Source organism: Ctenopharyngodon idella, chromosome 10 (genome assembly GCF_019924925.1).
Source record: "Ctenopharyngodon idella isolate HZGC_01 chromosome 10, HZGC01, whole genome shotgun sequence".
Lineage (NCBI taxonomy): Eukaryota > Metazoa > Chordata > Actinopteri > Cypriniformes > Xenocyprididae > Ctenopharyngodon > Ctenopharyngodon idella.
Window position 1 is genome coordinate 5032484 of NC_067229.1, and position 22703 is coordinate 5055186.

A 22703-nucleotide genomic window follows, 5' to 3' on the forward strand; every position below is an offset into this window, starting at 1 on the left:
CCATCCTGCTGAAGAATTTGCCCTCTCCTGTGGTTTGGAATGTAATGGGCAGCAAGAATGTCTTGATAACTCAGGCTGTTGATGTTGCCATCCACTCTGCAGATCTCTCGCACGCCCCCATACTCAATGTAACCCCAAACCATGATTTTTCCTCCACCGAACTTGACTGTTTTCTGTGTGAATCTTGGGTCCATGCGGGTTCCGATAGGTCTTCTGCAGTATTTGCAATGATTGGGATGCAGTTCAATAGATGATTCATCGGAAAAATCAACCTTCTGCCACTTTTCCACAGTCCATCCTTCCTGCAAGCTGTGGGCCTTGGCAAATGCAACACGATTTTTTAGTTGTCTTCTGTTTAATGCTGGTTTCTGAGCACTAATTCGGCCATTGAGACCACTGTGTGACAGAATTCGACAAACTGTTCTTGTAGATACAGGGGTTTCTGGTGACCAGCTGTTATGTAGCTCTGCTGCAGTTGAAAAAAGGCTGGCCCTGGAAAAGGCTGGAACTTCACCAGTTTCTTCAAATCTTTTTCTTATCCTCTCCACTTGACGTTTAGATACATTAAAGATGTCTGCCACCTCAGCAGGAGACTTGGTTTTCAGGCTCTTGATGATCAGCACTTTGGTCTGTGGTTGAATCTTTGGCATGCTGTCAGAGGTCAGGATGCATTTCAAATGAAGGTTGGGTGTGCTGGGGTGGTTCTTCTACACACCTGGGAATGTGTTAATTACAGTATTTGTCACAGGTGACACTCTAATCTGTGATTGGTTGAATCCTTTAAAGATGTGACAAGACTTTTGTCTAAGCAAAGTCTGACCTTTCTGTCCTAATTAAAAATCAAGGCATGATAAGATTTTATTTTGGTAAAATAAGCATAATCTAGAGGCCTTTGCCTTTCATATAAGCCACTTCTGATTCCAAATGATCAACTAGAAGTCAAGTTATTATTTGTTGTTCCTACAACTTGGATAGGCGACAAGACTTTTGTCAGGGTGTGTAGGAGAGTCCGCATGTGTAATCTCAGTGGGAAGAGCATTCCAGAGTTTGGGAGCAAAATAAGAAAAAGCCCGGTCACCCATAGAGTGTAAACGCTTTGAAGGAACAATTAAAAAGCCAGAATCAGAAGAACTGAGATTTCGTCTTGCGGTGTAGACAGTTAAAAGTTCAGACAGATATTGTGGTGCTAAACCATGCAAGGGCATGTAGGTAAGCATGAGAATTTTAAAACTGATGCAAAACCTGTCAGGGAGCCAGTGCAAGGACTCCAGGATAGGAGGGATGTGCTCACTTGTCCTGGACCTTGTCAGGAGTTTTGAACATACTGCAGTTTGTTTAGGGTACATTTAGAAACCCCAGCAAGCAGAGAATTACAATAGTTGATGCGAGAAAAAAAAAAAAATTGATCAGTTTTTTAGCCACCGAGAAAGATAACATGGGGTGCAGTCTTGCAATGTTTCTGTGATGAAAAAATGAAGTTTTAACCATATTCTGGACATGACGACCAAATGTTAAATTTGCATCAAATATCACCCTCAAATTTCTTAATTTAGTTTTAAACTCCATAGCGGAGCCAGCCACCTTTAGGGTTACAGCATCAGCTTTACGTATTTGTTGGGGTGAACCGATGAGCATAACCTCAGTCTCTTTGCTGTTGAGACAGAGAAAATTATGAGACATCCATGTTTTTATCTCAGAGATGCAATGTTCAAGAAAGGCAACAGCTGTATTATCATCAGGTTTTAAATGAATGTAAATTTGGGTGTTGTCGTAATATTTGAATTATAAAATCATTAAGATCTACTTTACCATGTAATTCAAGGAGATTTACACAATATTCCACTCTTCTATTTTTACGTAATTAATACAGAGAATTAAATTTCAAACATTATCAATGTTAAATGACAAAGATGAAGACTGTTGTCCACTATTAAGAACACTTAGAGTGTGTGTGTGTGTGTGTGTGTGTGTGTGTGTGAGAGAGAGAGAGAGAACTAGGAGGGTCACACTGTTGTGGGAGGATTTACATCTGAGTGTTTTCAGCAAATATTCATGTTAGAGCAGACACTGAATGTGTGAAGACAATGTTTCACACGTTTGTTTTGTTCTGTTTGTGCTGGAGGTGTCCAACTGGTAAGTTTTAAAAACATTTTTATGGCTTAATATCTCATTTGTTTCAGAACAAAATGACAAACTACTACTACACTTTAGATTATATTTTATTATATTTATATATTTTATTAGATTAGATTATGTTATCGCAGATCAAATCAAACTGAGATTTTATTTTGAGATATACTTTGGATTCAGGTCTCTGGTATCAGGGAATTTTTAAATTGTAATTTGCATGCCTGGAAAAGTCATGAAAATGTATTAAAATGTTAAAAGCCATAGAGAATAATGAAAATGTCTATAATGTAGAACTCGAACAATGGAGGCTCAGAAATAAAATCCTCCAAAGTGCCGCTTTCAAAACTCAGGCCTTTTTTTTTTTTTTTTTTTTTGGTGATATTAATTATATTAATTTCATACAAAATGGACAAATGGAAATTCATGCCTAGCTATCATTAAAAATGATTTAAAAATACTTCTGCAGTAATTATGAATGACTACAAATGTAAGTAAGCAATAAGGTACGAGAGGCAGTGCTGTATCGTGAATAAGTCATGGCTGAAGGGCGTTGTTAGGCACGACATGAAGCGGAGTAACCCCTTCAGCCGTGACTTATTCACGATACAGCACTATCCTTGAGTACCTTATTGCTTACATAAAACGGTTACCACACAATACAAATATTAAAGCCAAAAATATGTATCAATGCAACTTTCATGAACTTAACTTTCACTAAAAGCCTTCCTTCCGCTGGAAAAATAGTTCCTAACCGTGAACAGCAACAGGAGTTACATTATTATGCCATTAGATGGTGGCAAAGACTGTCTTTATGAGTGAGTCACTCAGTAGCGAAGACTTTTACACTGAAAAGCCTGAATTGTTGTGAACACGGGACAAATGCTTTGACTAGTGCTGTCAGGCACAGGAAAACCCCTTAACTGTTAAAAGGACAAGATAATACATCAGACATTTAAAAAGATATTTTATTATGAACATAGGACTGACCTGAAGGAAAATGCTAAGTCTGAATGCAGATAATAAACTCGTTCAATCGATCTCTTTCTCACAATACTCTTCTACATAATACAGTAAGCTTCAATGAACAGTTTCAACTGAGAACAAACAGTTTACATTGCTAAGAGTGGTTGCTAACGGTGTTGTGAAGTGATACACAGAACTGTTGGGTGAAACGGTCATAGCCATGTTTTATCGTGAATAAAACACATTGTCCAATCAGAATCAAGAGCAGGAACTAACCGTTTTATAATGCAAATTAATTTGTCAAAAACAATTCATATTTACTTTCAAAATGCAACTGATTTCATCCTTTGCAAACCAATAGGAGCCTTAATCTGTATAAAACCCTTTTCTGTTTTCTGTTCTCCAGGTGTGTTTGGTGATGATGAAGTTAAGTCAGTGTCAGTGATGGAGGGAGAATCGGTCCTTCTACACTCTGATGTCACTGAAATAGGTAAAGACGATGATATACTGTGGAAATTTGTAACTAAAAACTCTCTCATAGCTAAAATCAATAGGGAGAAACACATCTTTTCCACATCCGATGGTGATGGGAAATTCAGAGACCGACTGAAGCTGGACAATCAAACTGGATCTCTGACCATCACAAACACCACAAACACAGACTCTGGACTCTATAAACTTGTTATATTTGGAGCTGAACATTCATCAAAAATATTCAGTGTTTCTGTCTATGGTGAGTAGAGTTTTTTTTGTCCAAATGTTCACATATTCTTGTTTTATTAAAGGAATATTCTGAGTTCAACAAAAGTTAAATGGATAGTTCACCCAAAAATTTTGCCATTAATTACTCACCCTTATGTCGTTTCGTAAGATTTACGTTCATCTTTGAAACATAAATGAAGATCTTTTTGATGAAATCTGAAAGCTTTCTGTCCCTCCATTGACAGCTATGCAACTACCACTTTGATGCTTCAAAAAGTTCATTAAGGGATCATAAAACCATATGAATCGAGTGGTTTAGTCCAAATGTTCTGAAGAGACTCAGTTCCTTTATATATGATGAACAGATTGAATTTAGGCTTTTATTCACATATAAACATTGATCAGTGAACATAAACAGAAGCTCAACCAAACCTGCTTGATGCACAAGAACAAACCTCTTGCTGAAGCTGAAACGTACCACGTAACGCATGAGAATGAACCTCATTGGTTCTCGCTGAAGCTCAAGCAAGCTGCGTAACATGAGAATGAACCTTATTGGTTCTTGCTGAAGCTCAAATGTGCTGTGTAACACGAAAATGAACCTCATTTGTTCTTGTGGAAGCTCAAACATACCACGTATTGCATGAGAATAAACCTCATTGGTTCTTGCTGAAGCTCAAGCGTGCTGCGTAACACAAGAATGAACCTTATTGGTTCTTGCGGAAGCTCAAACGTGTTGCGTAACACGAGAATGAACCTTACTGGTTCTTGCTGAAGCTCAAACGTGCTGTGTAACACTCGAGAATGAACCTCATTGGTTCTTGCGGAAGCTCAAACGTTCCACGTATTGCATGAGAATGAACCTCATTGGTTCTTGCGGATCTCAAACATGTTGCGTAACACGAGAATGAACCTTATTGGTTCTTGCTGAAGCTCAAACTTGCTGTGTAACACTTGAAAATGAACCTCATTGGTTCTTGCGGAAGCTCAGAAATGATGCGTAACACAAGAATGAACCTCATTGGTTCTTGTGGAAGCTCAAACGTGTTGCGTAACACAAGAATGAACCTCATCGGTTCTTGCGGAAGCTCAAACGTGCTGCGTAACACACGAGAATGAACCTCATTGGTTCTTGTGGAAGCTCAAATGTGTTGCGTAACACGAGAATGAACCTCATTGGTTCTTGCTGAAGCTCAAACATGCTGCGTGACACGAGAATGAACCTCATTGGTTCTTGCAGAAGCTCAAATGTGCTGCGTAACACGAGAATGAACCTCATTGGTTCTTGCGGAAGCTCAAACGCGTTGCGTAACACGAGAATGAACCTCATTGGTTCTTGCGGAAGCTCAGACATGATGCGTGACACGAGAATGAATCTCATTGGTTCTTGCGGATTTCAAACGTGTTGCATAACACGAGAATGAACCTCATTGGTTTTTGCTGAAGCTCAAATGTGTTGCGTAACACGAGAATGAACCTCATTGGTTCTTGCGGATCTCAAACGTGTTGCGTAACACGAGAATGAACCTCAATGGTTCTTGCGGAAGCTCAAACGTGTTGCGTAACACGAGAATGAACCTCATTGGTTCTTGAGGAAGCTCAAACGTACCGCGTAACGCATGAGAATAAACCTCATTGGTTCTTGCGGAAGCTCAGACATGATGCGTGACATAAGAATGAACCTCACTGGTTCTTGAGGAAGCTCAAATGTTCCACGTAATGCATGAGAATGAACCTCATTGGTTCTCGCGGAAGCTCAAATGTGCTGTGAAACACGAGAATGAACCTCATTGGTTTTCTTATGTTAAGCAAACATGCTTTTGCATCCATTTATCACCACTGATGTGTTGGTTGATTAATGTTTATATGTGAATTAAAGCTTAAATTCAATCTGTTCATTATATAAAGCGATCATGTCTCTTCATAAAATTTGGACTAAACCACTCTATTCATATAATTTAGTTTTACAATCTTTTTATGAACGTTTTGAAATCTCTCTTTATGAAATCTTTTTAAAGTGTCAAAGTGGTAGTTGCGTAGCTGTTAATGGAGTGACAGAAAGCTCTCAGATTTAATCAAAATATCGTCATTTATGTTCCGAAGATGAACGAAAGTCTTATGAGTTTTGAATGACATGAGGATAAGTAATTAATGACAGAATTTTCATTTTTGGGTGAACTAAACATTTAAGCTTAATTTGCTGAATTTCTCGTTTTCTTGAAAAAAGAAAAATTAGACATTGACAGGTGCTAATAATGTAAGTCAATGGGGTCAGTTTTTGGACATTTTTAAAGCAGAAATTAAATGCTTACTTTATATGTATATATAATATATATATATATATATATATATATATATATATATATATATATATATATATATATATATATATATATATATATATATATGTTACACAACACTTTCATTAGTTTTTACAAAAACACTTACACAAATTCTTCTGTTGAAACCTGTGTATTATTTGAGCTGTAAAGCTCTTTAAATCATTCGTTTTAGGGTTTTAGTGTTTATGGTGTTGTCAAATTGACAAAGGTAAATATAACTTTACACAGAAAAGGTTTTTACATTATGTTCATACTCATATTGTTCAAATCTTGTCACTGTGCTACTGAAACAGTGAGTATTTTCATGTTTGTGGATCATTGTGAGTCTCTTTGTAACCCAGATTTTTGTTGGAAATTAATTGTTTTTTTTTTATTGTTTTTTTATTCTCTCATATTTCCCAGCTCATCTGCCCACTCCTAACATCACTAAAGATGTTTCACAAAATCTGTCATCATCATCATCATTATCATCATCAAATTGTTCATTGGTGTGTTCAGCGGTGAATGTGGGTCATGTGACTCTCTCCTGGTACAAAGGAAACAGTTTATTGTCCAGCATCAGTGTGTCTGATCTCAGCATCAGTCTCTCTCTACCTCTGGAGGTGGAATATCAGGATAAAAACACCTACAGCTGTGTGCTGAACAATTCATACACCAACCAGACTCAACATCTGGACATCACTCAACTCTGTCACACATGTGCAGGTACAATAGTGATTATTTACTGACCTGGGCTGTGTTTCCCAAAAGCGTTGTGGGCCCAGGTTGATTGTGGAGACCATTGCCACCAGTGTTCTCTATAATCAACTTGGCTAAAAACACTTTTGGGAAACTGATCTCTTTTGTTGTAGACTGCACATCCTTTACTTTCTCTCTTTAGCCGTTACAGCACTGGCCCCACAGACTCCTTCTCATCCTCCAGTCTCTCTGATAGTGCTGATCTCTGCTGCTGTTGGATCTCTGTTGATTGTAGCTGTAGTAGGGATCTTCTGCATCTACAGGAAATGTAGAAAAACAGGTCAGGAATTTAATTATTAACTACAAATATTAATGCATCTGAAGCAGATGTAAAAAATTCTATATGAGCATGCAAGCTCTGTTGCTTTAACTCATCTGTATTATTGCTAATGCAGTTCAGACACAGGAAGACAGAACTGATTCAGCATTGTGTAAACCAACAACACGAAAAAAGGTAAGATCATTCATGACTGTGTTGCAAGAAGTTGTTTCAGTCAGTTACTGTGATTGAAGCTTACTCATTGCAGTTTGCAACATCAGATGGTCAGTGAACAGATGTGTGAATAACGGCCCATGCGTTATTATTATTGCCTTAACTGCAAAAAAAAAAAAAAAAAAAATTAAAAACGGTCAAATGACTAGCAGAACAAACAAAACCGTAAAATTGAAGTTAAATATCCTCAATTTAATATAATGTAAAATAATAATAATAATAATGTTTCAAAGAAAAACACTGTTATTTTACAGGTATTTCCCAAATTATTATTATCAAACACTTTCGCTGTAAATTTGCTGTTAACATTAGCAAAATAGCACACATGCATGAGCTAATGTAAATACAGACATTACTGCGTTAGTGTTACACTGTTATTGCCTTTAAATAAAGCAACATGCATCTTAACACCAATGTTTTCTGGCTTATCCTGGACCGAAGCGCAAGCTCTACTCCTCAGCACAATGATGACCCCCAAAACTTAGACAACAGAAACACTTTAAATCCCAACAGAACATAAACACTAACAGATCTCTCAAGATATCTGCATCTTCATTACAAACCAGTTTAATTGTATTTCTTTCATGCACAATTTCTTATTGAGAATTAGCAAATGTTTTGATGTTGATCTTTTATTGAAAATAAATGAAACAGTTTGAAGTCACCATTATGGTGATCAATGTGCTCATTAGTTGGGCTCTTGATAATCATAATTTAAGATAATTTTAATCTTTTTTTTTTCTGGCTTCTCTAACTGTTTATGTCACAGTCACATTAGTTTGGGTTATGTTTTGTCATCCTCTGCCTTCGTCACTCATTTGTTGTCACTGACACTAATCATGTTCAGCTTTGCACTCATCAATCACTATTATAGGCATAATTTGCAGGTGGGACATGTCCCCACCACTTTTTGCCAGGGTCGATTTTGTCCCCACCACTTTTTCTCGTGGCACGGATGTATCTAATACAAAAGAAACATCTCTAGTTGATTAGCAATTCGTTCGTTTGTGTTAAATAATAGGCAATCTGGCGCTATATTGAATGCTCGTTGCTGCTGTTATCGGTGGTGCAACAGTGTTCTCTTGGCGCTCGTGCACATTGCACAGTCTTCACACGGACCAGCACTTCAATCTATTAGCGCTGTTGCGGATACACTATTCGTTCAGGTGAAATCACTAAACAAAATACACATAAACGTGTCCCTATTCTTGATATACCATCATTGATTGTATTGTATTGTATCTTTGGTTTTAATGAGAAAAAAAAAAAAAAATGATACGAGGGTGGATTAGAACCTAGAACCTCTGGTACGCCGAAGGAAAATTCTACCGGAAGTCCATCAGGACAATCTGATGTTGTATATGAATCCACGTATTTATTGACTAATATAAATACTCTTGAGACTAACATTATATTGTTTTATAGATACAAGAATGAAACTATCATATTAAACATGAGGTCTATCATCTGTGTCAATAAATTTTGTGCTTTTATTATTGTATAACACAATTACAACACACCCACCGACCACACACATTCCTGTCCCACCCACTTTTTAAAACAAAGTTACACCACTGATCACTATCATTAACAACCTTATATATGTTCAGTTCTGTTCTCAGTTCAGTGTCCAGTGTTTTCAGTTTAGGATGTGTTTGCTCTGTTTTGTGGATTTCCCTGTTGGATTGATTAAATGTCATCTGATTGCCTTCATCTTCTTCGTGCTCGTTACTACAACACTCCGTGACAGTTTCTTTCTACAGCACATTTGTTATGGCAAAAAAAAAAAAAAAAAAAAAAAAAAAACCCATTGCAAAAGATAATCTGATCAGATAATGTTGGTTACTTATTGGTGATGATATAATCATCATGTAGTGGTCTGATTCACTGTGCTACCCACAGTCAAATCTTTGATTAAATCATTTAATAATATGAGTTATTAATTTCACATTGTTCATTGTAGCCCTATAATACTACTGCATAAAATCCCTCAGTGTTTTGATATTTGGAAAGATTTTGTTAAGTTGCTATGCAGAAAATATTTTGACTTCATGTAGACACTCACAAACATCAAGAATCAGCGAAAGAATCTCAACAATGGTGACAATCGACAAAATACTCAGATAAACAGATCAACTCTGAAAGTCACAAAACAAGCTACTAAAGTCACGAAAAAAACTTTGTTAATTATCAGCTTGTTATAACACTGATGCTATAATATCACAAGGTTGCTCTAGATCGGAGTGTCAAACTCATCTTAGGTTGAGGGCCGGTGTTCTGAAAAAAACACCGAACACCGAAAACGCGGACCGAATTTAAAAAAACAAAACAAAACAAAAACCCTTAGTGCGCTGATAGTTCCATTAATATTAACCATATGAACAACAAATTAATTTGCAAGAAAACTAGTACACTGCTCCTTAAAACTACATTTGTTTTTACAGATGCAGTTTTTTTTTATAAAGCAAATTTACTTGTTGATTATTTGTTCAAAAAAATATGTGTAGCTCTTTAATATTAGTCCACGTTCACACAGCAGCAGAATACGGTTGTCAGTCCTGTATTTGAGTGCTTAATACGGTTACATTCACACGCAGTACGGTTATTTACGGGAGTGACAACCGCATTCTATAACCGAACTCACACCTGTAAATTTTCAAGACTCACAACCGCATTCTCGGAGTATTCGCGCTGTGTGAACGGAACCGCACTGGACAACTAGTTATCTGTCAGGTCATACAGTGCGAGAGAGCCGGTGTTTTGTGTATGGTTTCACTTTCAGCAACTTACTTAAAGGGGCTCGATGTAGGAATGACACCCAGTGGTCGAAATAGGTACTGCAGTCCAAATTCAATATATTGTTTGCCCCGCCCCCTTCTTCAAAGACGCGGGTGGCCAGCTTGACACGCAACAAAAGGGCGCACAATTGACAATGAAAGCCGATGAGACTTACACACTGTAAGCTGATGAGTTGATTTATCTGTATTTTAATATGCTGTCGTTCATAGAGATTTTTAGATGGATGTAGAGGCTTTTTAGGTCGGGTAGAATCTGTGATTCTCTGACCCAGTTTGTTTGCTGGTTTCCATGGCTGCAATACGCTGTGTTTTCCGCCAACTGGCAACCTGTGATGTCGAAATACTATTGGATAAACTGGCAGCACACGGTTTCGCACAGACCAAAACAAAGACAGACATTCCGACACGGAACGCACATTTCAAAGTAGAATATCTGGCTGTAGCATTGTTTTTCTGAGAAACAAGTAGGTGAACTTAGCATGTTTCCTAAATATCTGCAAACATATTGGGGTATTTTTATGCTTTATTAAAGTGAAAATCTTACATATAGTCCCTTTAAGGTGTTAGATCCAGTCAATGTTCTCCACCTGAGCGGCTCATGTCAGTTTTGTTTCTTTTCAAATGCCGTGTCATGCGCGAGATGTCGCAAAGGACGTGACACGTGTGTGCAGCGATTAAAGACTCCGGCTAGCGCGTTTGCATGCTGCTGTTGGTTAATGAAGTTTTGATGGATGAACTCGAGGTTCAGTTAGTCTCTTGTCATGTGAAAAGTGATAATACTTTTTAGTTTTATGGACGTCGCCATCTTTAATATTACGTTGGTCACTGTCGTCATGGTTACTAGTAAGAGAATACGGGCTTGACTCTCGCTGCACGTTCATCAAAGACTATAGAATGACTTTGACGTTCATACAGACAGTGTTCCAAACGCTACTGAAAGTTGCTGTGTGAACGGGACATTTCAAGACTCGCACCTGTAAGTAAATGCGGTTGTCAATCCCAAAAAAATGACTGTGAACGTGGCCTAGAGACAAAAACTGCATTTTTATCACAGTCCCAACAAAGATGTTATGCACATGAGCATGAACAGTTGTTTTTAATTTAAATCATTGTATAATTTCAAGATTAACAGCAAAAACAGCATGGTCTGACTTTAGCTTTGTGAAATTATGCTACATAAGACACTTGCACAAAGCAAAATCAGCAGACGGACTGAAGGAACATGCTAATTCACTCTCTGACAGTAGGTGTACGGTGTACATTTTAGGACTTCCTCACACCTCAGTCACACAACGAAAAGGCTTCATGCCTCGGACTAAAAGGCTTCAGTCATCGGACAAAACGGCATCGCGCCTCAGACTGAAAGGCTTCAGGTCTCAGGAAAAACGACGTCAGGTGTCAGGTCTCGTACAAATAGGCATCGAACGAAACAGCCTCAGACCAAAAGGCTTCAGACGAAACGGACTCAGATAAAAAGGCATCAGACAAAACGGCATCATACATAAAGGCATCAGACATAAAGGCATCAGACGAAGCGGACTTAGAAAGAAGCGAATTGCCCCGCCTCAATGTGATGTCACGTGCATGCAGTTTTCTGTTAAATGTTACACTAAGTTGTATAAAACATATCCCACTGAGATTTTGTAAATTTGTATTATTCACTAGTTTTATTTGCATGTATAAAAAGTTAGCAAAATAACACATTGCAAATAGCTTGCATTGCAAACTATTGTGAACACATACGAAAATTAACCATGGTTAAAAGAGTGTAACTATGAATTTTTTTTTTTTTTTTTTTATCGGATTGATAGGCTACTATTTGTATAACAATAATTTTACTACAAATACCATAAACTATAGTGTAGCAAAACCATGGTTAATTTGTGGTTAACTACAATAACCATTTTGTTTTATTTGTAGTAAAACCATGGTTCATTTTTATAAGAGGTGTAAAAAATCTTTTGAGCTATTTGAATGTGTTGTTATAAGCACAGCTGCTTTGTGTACAGAGGTTACCAGGGAAACGGCTTTATTTCTTCTGTTCCAGCGCCACCTACTGTCAGAGAGTCGATTAGGCAAGGCAAGGCAATTTTATTTAGCACATTTCATACACAATGGTAATTCAAAGTGCTTTACATAAAAAGGAAACAAATACATAAGAATAAAAATGGAATGCATAAAAAATAAAAATAACAATAAAAACAGAATACCACTAACTGGATGGAAGAGTCACATTTTACATTTTCATTCAGCCTGTTGCTGTTTTTCTGCAGACCAATGTGAAAATCGGCATGTTCTTTTCTGTTCTTTTCTTTTCTTATAAATAGCCTACATGAATACCATCATCAGATAGATTCTACATAATTAACATGCACGCACACACATCTTACATCAATTTGGGAATAGTAACAGTAAAGAAAAAGACAACTGAAGGACGGCATTATGATGGGATAAAAGCCAATAGAAAGTTAGACTAAAAAAAAAAAAAAAAAACCTGATGCCTTTTAGTCTGATGCCTTTTGGTCTGAGGCTGTTTCGTTCGATGCCTAATTGTACGAGACCTGAAGCCTTTCAGTCTGAGGCGCGATGCCGTTTTGTCCGATGACAGAAGCCTTTTAGTCTGAGGCATGACGGCTTTTCGTTGTATGACTGAGGTGTGAGGAAGTCCTAAAATGTACACCGTATAGGTGGCGCTTATGGAACAGTAGCGATATAGCGTTTCCATGGTTACCTCTATACACAAAGCAGTGCTGCGTTTATAAATAGGCTCCTACTTTATACGGAGATAAGAGGAAAAGCCATCTCAACTTTTCTGAAGACAGTTCCCTTCAGAGATACATTCCTATCAACCCCAATTCAATATTTATATTATTCTTCCTATTTTTCGCGAAGCTTGTGCATGGTAGAGTATTTCTGCTGGCGCGTCGGTTCTCCTCTTTGTGTCCGTATTCAGCGTGTGTCTGTGTTAACGTCCTATTAACAGACTTCGTAAATATTTCCACACAAATGAAATTTTGGGAAATTATTACAAAGCACTTTGTTTGCATTAAAAGCATTAAAAGCGTGAGATATGGGTCTGTTCGTAAACAACAATGTATTTTCTCTCTTAACTTCACATAGCGTGGCCATGGCGACATGGACATGTTTTTATAGCTATTACAAGTAAAGCAATTGGACGTCATTCATTTGAGTTACTGATTTCCATCGATAAGGACAGCAATAAAACAGAGCTGATTTTATGCTATAGGTGGTGACACTGGGGCTGCAAACACTGATCTGTCGGCAGATTGACAATGCCAAATAGATATCATCCAGATGAAAAAACACACATTAAATTCATCCAGTCACCCTTTTCCAAACATCTTGTCCTGTGGGTCTGCTGGAGCCTATTCCAGCATCTCTGGCAGTCAGAAACTCCCTGGTCCAAACATCAAATCATTTAATAAAATACATATAATAAACTACAATTTTTAAATCTTAAATCCATTACACATATTGCTCTATCAAGCTTAGGCTGTGCTGAGAAAAGTAATGCTGTCTACACCGGATGTTTGTATCATTATTTGATGGTTAGATTGCTGCCATTTTACTTAGTAGTGTAGTGCAGTGGTTCCAGGAGTATTTTAACATTCAAAGTAAAAATAAATTTTTTTAAACTGTCGCATCAGCAGGTTCCTGATTGAGTTTGTGTTTCCTTGCAGAAATCAAAGACAGAGGCTGTGTATGAAAATGTCCGCAAAAAACGATGACCGAATACTCTATCCACTGGAACTGATGTTTGAGTTAATACTGGACACTGGCTTGCACATTTTGACCACATTTATTATCTGATAGGATGTCTTTTATTTTCACTCGTTGTATCATATCTTTTGGTGTTATTGTGATGTACGAAATGATGTTTTTATTTAGTGGTTCCCCAATATCATAACATCGAGAAACTCAACTGAAATGTTCTACTTTTAGTTTATCATATGGAAATTTACCTAACATTCATAATTAAACATTACTCACACTCTTCACTGTGCCCCTTTGTCTGTCATTTACTGTTCTTGTTTTATTCCTTTTAGGAAGTTTAACTGGATACTAACTGCATTGCATGACTGCAGTATCACACACAATATGATCAGCTGGATATTTGGGCAAATGTAACACAAGCACATTATCTAGTGCTCTCTAGTGTCCAAAGCAGAAAATCTTTACACACTAGATGCTGCTAGAGGAACTGCAAAATAACATGACTGCTGATGGCTAATTGAGCACTACACAGTGCACAGGAAAACTGACTAATTTTATGCCTTGTATTCAGTGTGTTGCAGCGCACATGAAGGGGACGGAGATTATCTCAATTATATTTAAATATCGAGTCAAAGCTCAATTTTTCATTTTTTGAAAACTCATTTTCGCAACAAAATACACCCCATACAAAATCAAAGGGTGCGTCTCAATCAGCTCCCTAGTTCAGTAGGGCACAGATCAGGGAGTTGGCCATTTTAAGGGCTGTCTCAATCACAGAATCCTTCCAGGGCACTGAAAAGTCCCACAATGCACCGTGAAAACCAGGGAGCATCGATGCTCGCTATAGCTGTGTCCCAATTCAGGGGCTGCATCCTCCAAAGATCACAATTGAAAGCTGCGTACGTCAACGAGTCTGTCACATTTAAAGGCCCACTGAAGTGCCTTGGCATTATTCAATGTGTTGATGTAATTTTAACTGAAACAGGAAGACAGGGCGGGACATATCGAACAGCTCCTCCATTCTTTTTTTAAATAGCCAATAGCATTTCTGTCATGTCTGTCCCTTTTTTACTTATTAAGACACAGGACACTCAAGAATAGTCAGAAATACCAATTCAGGAACAAAAGAACTTGTGACTTTAATGCTCACATTGCACTTGTATTCTATATGACTCCACCCATTACTTATGTATTAAAGTAACAATTATTATTTTATTCATACATATTATTTTATTCATTTATATCACAGCTTGGCCAGAGCCGTTTGGCTCTATAAAACCTCAGTTTCCTTCTAATCGCTAACCTTCTAATCTCCTCCATATCGCTTTAAAAAATAGCATTCTATGCAGAATTCATATGGGTCCGGCACATTTGGTGGTCTGCGTCCAACCCTGTGCTATTGTGTCTCTGGACCTGAGCAGACTGTGTGCGCTGCAGTTCACGTGACACTAAAGGCACTTATATACTTCAAAATGAAATCGAAGAACGAACTAATGTGACGTCGAACAAACGAAGTTTGTTTGGATTTCATTTTGGGAATTCATGCGAACTCTCAGGAAATGTTAACTCCAGCTGCAAAACACCTTTGTACTACCACCCACATAGCAACATTGTCGGCCCAGATCCGGCCCACATCTGGCACATGTGGCATGATGATCTGGCCCACATGCTGCAATGAATTACGGTCCTTGTGTGGGCCGCTTCTGTTTGCCAGATCTGGGCCACAAGCAGGCCACAGCAATGCCACATGTCAGCCAAGAGCAAAGAAATAAACCTAAACTGGACCTTATCTGAGCCACAAAATCTGTGTATATTAAGTATAGAGTCATCTGAGCCTTAATAAGCTGTTAACAAGCAGAATCACTGAAGGAAAGAAGAGAACAGAAAAAGAGACGAGCAGAAACACAAGAACTACAACTGACTTCAGCCACAGCCTTAGATGAAATCAACTGAAGATGAAAGACATTAAACCTCTCAAGATCTCAACAGAGGATGATTAAACTCCACAAACAGCATTACCAGCTTCACTTATTACTAACCAGATTGACTTTATTTATGTTAGACATCTACAAAAGTTATTGAGAATTAACAGGGGTTTAACTCTAATGTGTTTCATTTGAAGTCACCATAGCAGTGATTAATGGTTCCATTAGTTGGGCTCTTAACTCTTATTTTATATTTGTCTTTTCTGTCTGCTGTGACAGTGTGTTTGTTAAACACATTTGCAGTAGCAAAGGAAGCTATAGCACAATGACATCAGGTGATGATGGTTGTCTTTTGATTGTTTTGTGGTCATCATGAAATGGCCTGATGTCATTTGAATCTTACAATTGTGCTGTGCTATTAATACATCTACATTATAAATGTACATTGTGTTACTACAGTGTGAGCTCCTGTAGCAATCAGAAGATTTTAACAGACATGAGCACTAAAGATTAATCTTTAGTGACACACACAGACATCAAGAATCAGCATATGAATCTCAACAATGGTGACAATCGCCATTATGGTGACTTCAAATGAAACAGTTAAACCTCTGTTAATTCTCAATAACTTTTGTAGATTTCTAACATAAAGTCAATCTGGTTTTTGTGGCTTAGATAAGGTCCAGTTTAGGTTTATTTCTTTGCTCTTGGCTGACATGTGGCATTGCTGTGGCCTGCTTGTGGTTTAGATCTGGCAAACAGAAGCGGTCCACACAAGGACCGTAATTCATTGCAGAATGTGGGCCAGATCATCATGCCACATGTGCCAGATCTGGGCCGACACAATGTTGCTATGTGGGCAGTGATCTGTGACGATAACGTAACAGGAGGTGTGTGCTGAGGCTCCGCTTTCTTTCACGCTGAACTTTTCTGTGACTCATTTGATTTGTTGAGTCCGTCAAGTTAAGATCTCCGTGGGTGAAAACATGAACACACTGGATAGCCGCTTTATAGTAGAAAATGAAGTTGTGCTTCTAAAGAAACGTTTTTCATGTTTGATACTGTAAATCTGCTTGCTTTTAATCAATCTATTGAATAAAATGCCATATAAATAAACGTGACGTGACTTTAGTGCTAATTTGCAGAGCTTGTGCTAACATGCCCATGTTGTTATGATCAGATGCTTTTCTTATGCTTTCTATAAAAAAGCTTGCTGTTTTCTCTTTTTTGTTGTGTTTATTTTGTTACTAAGAGGAAAGCGCACAGCACATATTTACATATTCATCTAAACATTGCTCTCAGCAGTGTGGGCGGAGTCAGATGTTCGATAACACTGCCCACGTATTTCAAACTTCGTTTTACCCCTAAACGAAGAACGAAAAAGAACTTCTCCATGAGTATATCGGGGCCTTAACGTGAAACCAGATGGAATGGAAAGCATATTTACTCTTAATTGTCCCCAATCCCTTATGTAGTGCACTATGTGTCATTCACCATGTAGAAAATAGCAAATGTGTGAACAAGTGACCCATTTCAGCTGCAGCTTCAGTTTATAATGTAGGAGGCGGGACACTTCAGATTCTAGAGAGCATTTGATCGGACAGAAGATCTGATGAGAAGCTGAAGTCCGCTGTGATGTCATGAAAATCCGTGATCCATTTTAGCGGAAGTGAGAGACTGTAAGTTTTGAATGCTTATATCTCCTAAATGAGAATTTTGGAACACACCAACTTATTCAAAATCTTATGGCTAACATTATTTATACTAAAAGTAACTGTTGGATTGCAAAGTAATAAAGAAATTACAGTATTTTACACCTCACGAGGAATAACAGTCAATTTTATTACGGTTTTCTTAAATGAGACAGACTCGATGATGTATGCAGCCTTCAAATGCAACCTCCGAAGGCCCTGAATTGGGACACAGCTCTTGTTCCCTTAATGGAAGTTCTGAAGCACGAAACATAAATCACGTGAGCCAACTCACTACACATACTAGGCTTATTCGAGTTGAATCAGCGCTGGGCAAAGCGATTGGCATATGACATCAAAGTACGGCGAGAGCGATTCAAAAGCATAAGGAGTCGTTTGCTCTCCAACTTTGATGTCATACGGCGATTGGTCTGCGCAGCACTGATGAATCTTGAACAAGCCTAATGACACGTGACCATTATTTATATTTCAGCATAAACTTACATCACTAGACAGGTAATGAACAGTCTAGATAACATTTATAATTCCTTAATAGCTCATGTTGCACGTATATCTAACAAGCAAAGTATTTATCATAATGTACTTTAAGTAATGTCAAAAAGATATCAGCTCTGCTATTGTTGATGGAATGTTTTATCAATCATATAAGATTGATTGGTATATCAATACATATACCATTGTAGAAATAGTTTGAATAACACAACAGCCAGATGTGTTTTAAGGCCTCATGGCCTACTGCATGACTGTAAGAACTGTCTCAAAGGTCAGGAGCATTGAAGAAAGTCATGTGACCCACTGAGTATTCTGCCAATTTAGGGGTATTTTCTACAGTTAGTTGTGAATGATGTCATGGTGAGGCTTCACTCCTCTGTGAAGGAGCCGGTTGTCCTTGGAAAATGCTACATCTTGCCTATGATAAAGGGTGACCATCATTTGGCAGGTTGTTACAATTAGAGAGACGGGTGAGAAAAGAAAGACCTAATTGTGTGAAACTGAGTGTGAATCTTACCAGAGAGTTAAGTCATGGTTATTGCGAAATAACAGATAAGAAAAGGGTATAAGAATAGAGCCCTGGCCAGAGACAAACTCAGATGTTCTGCAGGCGTCTCGTCTTTGTTGCTTTGTTTAATAAAGTCTTATTTTGACTTCTGGAACTCTTGAGCTTCATTTGCAAGGAAGAGATTACTTTTCTCCACAACATTGTTTATAAATACCAGTAGTTATGTTGTGCAATGAGGACGTTGTCATGTCGGCAGAAATAGAGTCATCAGTGTGCCAATGTGTAGTGAAACAGACTCCTTACTGTCCTTACCAGTGCCTGTTTTTTAACAGATTCACAACCTAGGGAACTGATTGAGACACACCCTAACATCTTCAGGAGCACTTGATAATTACAGATAAGAGTGTTTGATCAGGGTTAGATCTGAACAGGTAGATCTCCAGGAACAGGACTGAACACCCCTGCTTTAGAAGATCTCTTATGGTTAGCATATGAGAAACAACATAAATATGTCAATGGAACAAAAGGTTAGGTACCATTGAGTTTTGTTTTGTTTTTTCTCCCACATGGTTCCTTACTGCAGCTTAGAGTTTGTAAACACTGTAGATACAGCATTCAATTATTTTACAACAAATGTAAAATGTATAAGGGGAACTGTCAAAATGTCACCTGTAATAAAGCAGTGGAAACCGAGTACAACCTTTAGAATATGAAAATGCATTTTTTTTTTAACTAACTTGATATCAAATTTTACATTTCTTTTTAAAACAACAAAATATAACGTTTACAAACTACACTTTTAAAATATTTGTTAAATATGATCGTTGTGTTGCAATTGCTTTTCTCTCTGTCAGAAAGTTTCTCATCATGGTTTATTGTTTCTGTAGATTAGAAACTCGTAGAGCCGTTTATAGCAGCAGGACAGGAAGAAGCCCCTCACCTATAAACATGCACATAGACATTCTCTCACACAAACACATTTGTCCACCAAACAGCTCAAACCCCGTCTCTGAAGAACACCAACCGCAGCATCTTTCAGTTTGACTCAGAAGATGAACCTCAGTAAAACTGGAACTGTGAGATCAGACACGGTTTTTAATTTGTACTTTTTCCATACACTAAAATTGAGAGCTGAATAAATATACACATCCATTTTAAAATCTCTAGAGTTAGACTCCATTTTGCTGTACCATGTTAATCATATATTTTCATCCAATATTCACACATCATTCTTCTACATTTAAATATTAAACATAGTCTAGCAACTAAATTTCAAAGACAATCAAAATAATAAAAAAAAATTCCTCTACTAAAAACCTAATATTAAAGTCTTAATAAGACTATGTAAACCGTATAAGATGCGTACAGAGCGGTTGTGCTTGTGCACTATAGGAGGGTCAAACTCTGTCGGGGGAGGATTCACATGCTAGATTAACAGTTCTGTTACATATGTTTTAATCAGTTTGCGTATTATCCGTGGATAGTCTTATTTCACTGAACAACTGAAAATGTTTCCCATGCTTGTTTTGTTCTGTTTGTGCTGGTGTCGTCTGATTGGTAAGTTATTATATATTTGTATTTTCATTTCAGAGTAAAAAGCTACTGCTACAAACTAGTCAAACTAGTTTGATTATTTTCATCTTCTGTAAATCTATTGTTGTTTTAGATATCTCAATTCCAATTATTAAACATGTAAATAATCCACATAAAGCAGCGTCAGGAAACAACTAAAAAAATCATTTAAATCATTTTAAAAACATCTGCGGTAATCAACTACAAATGTCATGGAAAGTCAATAATAAAATGTATTGAACATATCCAGCATAATAAACTTGTACTCTCAAGCTGTATTTATCATGTAACTTTACACATTTATTTTGCTCTACAGAAGATCATTTTGGAACACTTTGAAGATCAATTTATTGACTCACACTTGTCTGACTGTTGATATGTTCCACCTTTCATTTCGTTCAACATCTCTGCTGCTGCTCCTCAACTCATATTTAAAGGTTAAAAACTGATTTCAGGCTTTGTAAGACATTAATCTGTGACAAAATATCTTCATGTTCATCAGGTGTGTTTAGTGATTCAGTGTCAGTGATGGAGGGAGATTCTGTCACTTTATACACTGATCTTACTGAAATACATGAAGATGAAGATATACTGTGGAAATATGGAGCTGAAAACTCTCTGATAGCTGAAATCAGTAGAGCTGCTGGAATCTTCTCTACATCTAACAGTCCTGATGAGAGATTCAGAGACAGACTGAAGCTGGACGATCAAACTGGATCTCTGACCATCACAAACATCAGAACTGAACATGCTGGAGTTTATCAACTACTGATAAGTGGATCTACACGATCATCAAAAACATTCATTGTTTCTGTCTATGGTGAGTAGAGACGTCATTTGTCCTGCCCTTCATATTTTGTTAGCTATTTACATATTGACATGTTTAATAATTTCATAGTTTGAGATGACAGACACATTCACTGTTATCACACTAAACACTCACTCAACACATTGAACTGAAAATAAGATCGTTGATTAGATTTATTCACATTTCTTTTATTCTCTGATGTTTTCCAGCTCATCTGCCTGTTCCTGTCATCTTCAGTAACTCTTCACAATGTTCTTCATCATCATCATCAAATTGTTCATTGTTGTGTTCAGCTGTGAATGTGAGTCATGTGACTCTCTCCTGGTACAAAGGAAACAGTTTATTGTCCAGCATCAGTGTGTCTGATCTCAGCATCAGTCTCTCTCTACCTCTGGAGGTGGAATATCAGGATAAAAACACCTACAGCTGTGTGCTGAACAATCCTATCAGCAACCAGACTCAACATCTGGACATCACTCAACTCTGTCACACATGTGCAGGTACGATATTAACATTGATTAACTAAGCTGATCTATCAAGTTACACACTGTAGTGCTGAAATTCACTCATAGTTATGGCTCATTTTGTCCATTACAGATCAGGCCCTACCATTGTTTCACACAGTGCTGATCTCTGCTGGATCTCTGTTGATTGTAGCTGCCGTTGGGATGTGCATCTGCAAGAAATGTAGAAAAATTGACAGAGGAGGCAAGTGTTACAAAGAAGTATTATAACAAACAATTATTTTAAAATATGCTCTAAATATTTTTGATCAATGACAGCCCTAATTATCATTTAATCAATTATTGTCATAGAATTATTCTCATAATTACTTTTTATGAATTCTCATAGTTCCTTTTTATTCAAAACACTGGAAATGCAAAAACAATAAAAATTAAACAATATTATTAATACAGTATTCAACAATAAAAATGTTTTCTCCATTATATGAATATAATCTTACATGTGTAAAGATGCAGTTGGTGCTCAAATTAAAATCTCTATATGATGACTTGATAAATTTCGCCATGCAACGAATGCAAATGACTCTACTTTTGTTAAACATCCTGCCTGGGTTTTTAAATTAAAGAATGTCTCTTTAAATTTAGTGGTAAACACAAACTCTGTTCGGGATGTTTTGTGTGTGAAAAGGTCTAATGTTAAATTAATTTTGCCATTTTTAAAAACTGCACCGTTAAACATTTAATTAAATGTGTCATTTATATTTTAACTTTGACAGCACTAATAATAAGTTGTAAAGAAACTGTAAAGAAGTTGAGTTTTGTTGTTTTAATGCATCTTTGATTGTTGAAACAGTTCAGACTCGTGCAGAAGAGATCACTTACGCTGAACCAGTGTTCTACAAAAGAAACACACAGAAATCGGTAAGACAATTAATTAAGAGACCCATCACAGATTACATTTAAGCAAGCAATTATTCATTTGATCCGGACTACATTTTAGCAACTGAGAAACACTGAAAAAGTGCAGGATCTCTAAACTTTAAACTAATTTGTTCAATTAATTTTACATTGAGGAAAAGAAACATTTCAACAATTAATGGTTTGTACAACAAGACTGTAACAAGTTGATTTGAACAAATAATATTTTGTTCAATTTAAATTAAAGTTATTGTGTCAGATAACTAGCTAGCAATACCACTGATATAGAAGATGTTTGATGTTGTTTCCTGAAGTTGCTTTATGTTAGTTTGGCCATAGGAGGGAGATTTTTTTCATATAACAGTGTTGATTAATGTTATTAGAAAAAAAGCTGTAGGCCTAT

The 22703-nt window shown here is 37.1% G+C and overlaps 1 protein-coding gene across 3 annotated transcripts; it reads left to right on the forward strand.

Annotated features, from left to right (window-relative positions):
• Window positions 1-944: 944 nt before the first annotated feature.
• LOC127519799 (hemicentin-1-like) lies at window positions 945-21631 on the forward strand. 3 transcript variants are annotated; one of them, XR_007931893.1, is made up of 7 exons: window positions 945-3826; window positions 6540-6842; window positions 7018-7155; window positions 7271-7329; window positions 20613-20930; window positions 21128-21418; window positions 21516-21631. XR_007931893.1 is itself a non-coding variant. In XM_051907389.1 (6 exons), exons 1-6 carry the CDS (start codon window positions 2085-2087, stop codon window positions 13913-13915), a joined length of 924 nt encoding a protein of 307 aa, XP_051763349.1. In that variant the 5' UTR covers window positions 945-2084; the 3' UTR covers window positions 13916-14185. The 3 variants fall into 3 exon arrangements, 2 of the variants coding, with proteins under 2 accessions (XP_051763349.1, XP_051763348.1); XM_051907389.1 differs by lacking the exons at window positions 20613-20930; window positions 21128-21418; window positions 21516-21631 and adding an exon at window positions 13868-14185 and having other exon boundaries at window positions 945-2133; window positions 3500-3826; XM_051907388.1 differs by lacking the exons at window positions 20613-20930; window positions 21128-21418; window positions 21516-21631 and adding an exon at window positions 13868-14185.
• Window positions 21632-22703: the final 1072 nt, after the last annotated feature.